This window comes from Amaranthus tricolor, chromosome 10 (assembly GCF_026212465.1).
Source record: "Amaranthus tricolor cultivar Red isolate AtriRed21 chromosome 10, ASM2621246v1, whole genome shotgun sequence".
Classification (NCBI taxonomy): Eukaryota; Viridiplantae; Streptophyta; class Magnoliopsida; order Caryophyllales; family Amaranthaceae; genus Amaranthus; species Amaranthus tricolor.
The window spans coordinates 16,773,164-16,777,873 of NC_080056.1; the positions used below are offsets into that span (position 1 = coordinate 16,773,164).

The following is a 4,710-nucleotide window of genomic DNA, read 5'->3' on the forward strand; positions in this document are numbered from 1 at the left end:
AATAAAATCCTAATTGAATATATTTTTCTTTACACATTTAGTTACAATATATAAAATAAACTTAAACGATAAATAGTGTCAAAAATCGTAATGTATCAGTATTTCGTAACGGAGGAATTAAGTATGTCCATTAACGTGCACCTAAGAACCGTACGGTAGATAAGGAGGAAAGTATTACATCATTTTGATGATGAAATCATTAACCCTAGAAAAAGACATACTCATACAACATGCTACTACTTTATAATGTAACCCACAAGCCTAGCTACTTATATCCATTTTCAAAACCCTTATAAAGGCCTTAACATGAAATACAATACTATATAATAATTAGTACAGAAAGACCATAACATAACGTATCATTATGTATGATATGTTAATTCCTAGCTTATGGAAATTAATACTTAATTAGATAAATTACGATAAATAATAATAACAATATTATTTTATTGATATATTATGTTGAATTTGGTGATGATAGATCATCTTCTTCTAGCAGCAGTTTCTCTCTGTGCATTGAAGTAGACAACGGCTACCGGGAGGCCAAGCCCATTTTCAGCGGCAAACCTTCTTGTGTTGAAGCAATCCCTTGATGATGGTGCCCTAACTGTTTGTCTTCCTCTTATTTGCTTGAATAATATAAACACATACCTGTGTATTCCAATCACTGGCTTTGGTGTTTCATAGCACACTATTTCTTTCCCTACATATCATTTTCAATATTTATTAGATAAATTAATTTTTTTTCTTGTAATTTTTTTATTTCGGGGCAAAGCGAAGATTCCTATAGGGCACAAGCAATGGGTAAAGGGATCGAAATTAATCTTTTTATAAATGGTGATCAATAAAAAACTTTGAGAACTAGCTCATATTATGATTCATTAATCAATTTTAAGATTACTTGTGAGGCTTGATTATACGTAAAAGAGAGAAACGCACACTCGATAGATCTTTCTTTTGAGATGATGAAAGCCAAAGAAAGGAAAGGAGTGCATATTGTTATAATCAGTGGTTACTTAAACATAATTATTAATTTTAAATAAGTTGTTTGTCATTTTAAAATATTTTATTTGTATTTTAAATAATTATTTTTAGACAAAAAAGTAAAAATGCATGACTTGTATTTTATATATATTTAAACAATCTAACTTTTTGGGTTGTATGATGGTACATTATTGACACTGGTAGGCTTTAACAGTCAATTATAGCAACTTTCTCTGATTAATATTGGAGTACACTGTTATAGGAGTATTATGGTTTTGGTATGCTACCAATCAAACATAAGTAATGTTTGCTAATATTATATGTTATCAGTTAAATTAATTTTGTTGTCTATTTACATTGTCAGTTTAACTTTATGAAGTCATAACCAATTATTTGAGATCTTATATTTTAATTAAATTAAAAAGGTTGATCCAGAATGTTTCTTTAAGGAAAAATTCTTATAGTTGGCAAGGCATCAAATATATCAATGTTCCTTGATAAGATATGAGTTTACTAAAAATATTAGTAAAATTGATCTTTTAGGCCATTTCAGTACACCTTTATTTTGGGGGTCGACTAATATATAACTAGTAACTAGTAACTAGTAACTAGTAACTAGTAACTAGTGTAGATGCCAATCAAAAGTATTTATCTCTCATAAACGCTATGGGAATTAGAGTTTAAAAATGATAGGAAGATGGTAAATCATGCCTCGATTCCAAAAAAACCAGCAAATAAAAACAATGTCCAGTGAGCGGTAAACCTTGAATTATATAGTTCACATAATTTTATAGAACTGATCGAATGGATTCATATAGGTATAAGGCCTGTTTGGAAAATTAAATGACTGTTGGCTAAACTAGTTAGTTGGTTTGAACATCTTAAACTGTTGGCTAATTAGCCAACAGTTTTTTTAAGCTAGATATTATTATAGATCTTTGGTAAATTTATTTGTTAGTTGTTGATTATTTTAGACATAAAGTAGGCTAATAGCCTAATGCCAATTGAAAAGTTACAAAGAGTAGATTTTTTTTTGGTTAAAAATCATTTACCAAATACTTTTATTAGCTGTATGACAAATCAAACAGCCAAAAGCTAAAAAAAAAAAAAAAAAAAAAATCTATACCAAATACCCTACAGACATGAACCACTAAGTACCATATGGGATTTATTGTTATAACTCCAAAATTAGAATCAATTCTTAAATCATATTTTTAACTTAGAACTTACCAAATGAAACATCAGTTGTTCCAGGGATGTCTGTCACAATCCTACAACATAAGATATATAAAATTAATATAACCATGCTCTAGAAAATACATAGAATTACGTTTTTAAATAGGTGGTTATTTGGAAGTATATAGAGTGATACAAACCAATGGAGATGTTCCCTTAGGTATGGATCACTAGGGCTTGGAGCATCTGGATCAACCATGATCTACCAAGGAAACCAAAAACAAATGATAATTAGAATTCTAGATTCAGAACTACTCATCTTCTTAAGTAATATATTACACATGTATATATTCAGAAGTAGAATGAAGTATGGGTTGGCGAAAAGTATATTAGCTTAAGATTCATATCATAATTATACTTTAAATTGAGTTAGTTTAAGACATACTACATATAATTAATTAGAAGTGATATAAAATATAAGTTTAAGTTATTAGTTGAGATGTTATCTTAATATTGAAAAAATAAAGTTATGGGTTTAATTCTCCTTCACCCTTTATTTTACGTGAAATATTTAGCACCAAGTAAAAAAATTGTATGGTATTTGTACTTTTAGCTTAAAAGGCTCTTATGTCGGGATAGTGATAGAATATAGTCTCTCTTATTCATTATTATTGTCCCATTTGATTTTGGCAAATTTGCCAATGCATTATTTCAATCTTAAATATCACTAATTATGTTTTAGTAAAAATTATAAAAAGTCGAGATTATTAAATTTTTATTACCACGAATCTAACAAGATCCCACTGGACTAAATTTAAACTTATAGATTAAGAACAAAACATATATTAAGAATGATTCATGAATAGTATTTAGATATCAATTAGAACAATAATAGTGAATAAAATGGTGTATAGCATGAAATATCTAAGAGCTTTAACTATCAGATTAAGTTTTTAGTTTAATTGTTTAAGTCATAAGCTCAAATCACATGCATCCAAATCTCATTTAGCTCAATTCAAGAGACATGTGTTACCTCCATACTTTTAACACAATAGATACAATCTTAAGATCTTAACCTTAATCTTGTCAAAAATAATTTTTTGTACAATGTGATTCATTGTCTATACTTCCAATGATACTACTTGTCCGTAAGATTATAAAAAAAATATAGTTATATAACTTATATTGCCAATATGACATATAATTAATAAGTGTGATAATTTCAAAGATTTAGCTTTTTTCATTTTTTCTACATGCAAAAATATAGAAGCATATGAACTCATGCAAATTAAACATATATAGCAAACTAAAGGTTGATGTTGAAAATTTACCAAAGTATAAGCACTTCTCATGTCTTCACCGCCGATCTCAACGCGAGGTTTCGAGATGAGGACGGCCGGCATAAGCTCATGGCCATTGCAAACTTGCTTGCTTGAGTTGTAAGTAACAATTAACTTCACACTTGGGTTAAAAATATCCACTACTTCTCCTATAACCCTCCCTATTATCAAAGGTTCTACACCTCTTGCCATAGACATAAATCTTTAAGTGATCAGTTAATAAGCTAAGAGAGTAAGAAGTGTACAATATTTGGTAGACAAGTAGTATTTTGTCTTTGGTGTAATGCTTGTTACCTAAATGTATGGCCTTTTTATAGACACAAGGAATAGAGAGAGAAAGGGAACAAATATATAGGGAGCTAGTGAGAGAAGTGAACTTGATGTGTAAAAAGACTTTATTGGAATGTAATTGGACTTGCCTTAGGCCTATCAACATTGTCTAATAAGCAAAGTTAAACACGTTTGAATAAATTCATCTTTAGTAGTACATAAGCATTAAGATGAGACAATATGTAGTGTGAGAGATGCTCTTTTTTCTCCCCCCCCCCCCCCCCCCCCCCCCCCCCCCCCCCTTTTTTGAAATCTCTCCTCCTATAGTTAGATACCCTTTTGTAGTTTTGTACATATAAACCATTATAATATATCATTACACAATATCAAATATTTTCAATGTATGTAAGTATAAAAAGATTATATGTATACATTTTTCTTATAATATAAATAAATTATTTCCATCCACTAACCTTGATTAACATTTTAAATAACCTCACAAAAATAAATAATATACGGAAATAAATATAATGAATTCTTGTTAATTATTATAGTGTAATCATTCAAATAATGTTTCCATAGAAAATGAACACACTAGTATCAAATAGATGAAAAATAAAAATTCAAAAATATTTTAGTGCATCAGTGGCAAAAGTTTTTCACTAAGGCCTTCCTATATAAATATGGGTGTAAAATGTAAGTATGTGTGTAAAGTGAGTTTAAAATTATTTGTGATTTTCCTTATTTTCTCCACTCCTATATTTATAATTTGAGAAAGTAAATTCCAAAAATCTAATTAAAAAATTGACTCTTATTATTTGAACATGGATACACCCGGCCCTAATAATATGCATTTTTTTTCTAGTATTTAAGTTATTATATCATTAAAAAATTATCTCAATTAAAGTCTCAAGTTGATGATTAAAATCCAACATCATTT

General features: G+C 28.6%; 1 protein-coding gene across 1 annotated transcript; it reads right to left on the reverse strand.

Moving 5' to 3' along the window:
* Positions 1 to 475: 475 nt before the first annotated feature.
* LOC130825837 (CEN-like protein 1) lies at positions 476 to 3,766 on the reverse strand. Its single transcript, XM_057691279.1, has 4 exons — positions 3,492 to 3,766; positions 2,361 to 2,422; positions 2,215 to 2,255; positions 476 to 703 (listed from the first exon to the last, which is right to left on the reverse strand). Exons 1-4 carry the CDS (start codon positions 3,696 to 3,698, stop codon positions 483 to 485), a joined length of 531 nt encoding a protein of 176 aa, XP_057547262.1. The 5' UTR covers positions 3,699 to 3,766; the 3' UTR covers positions 476 to 482.
* Positions 3,767 to 4,710: the final 944 nt, after the last annotated feature.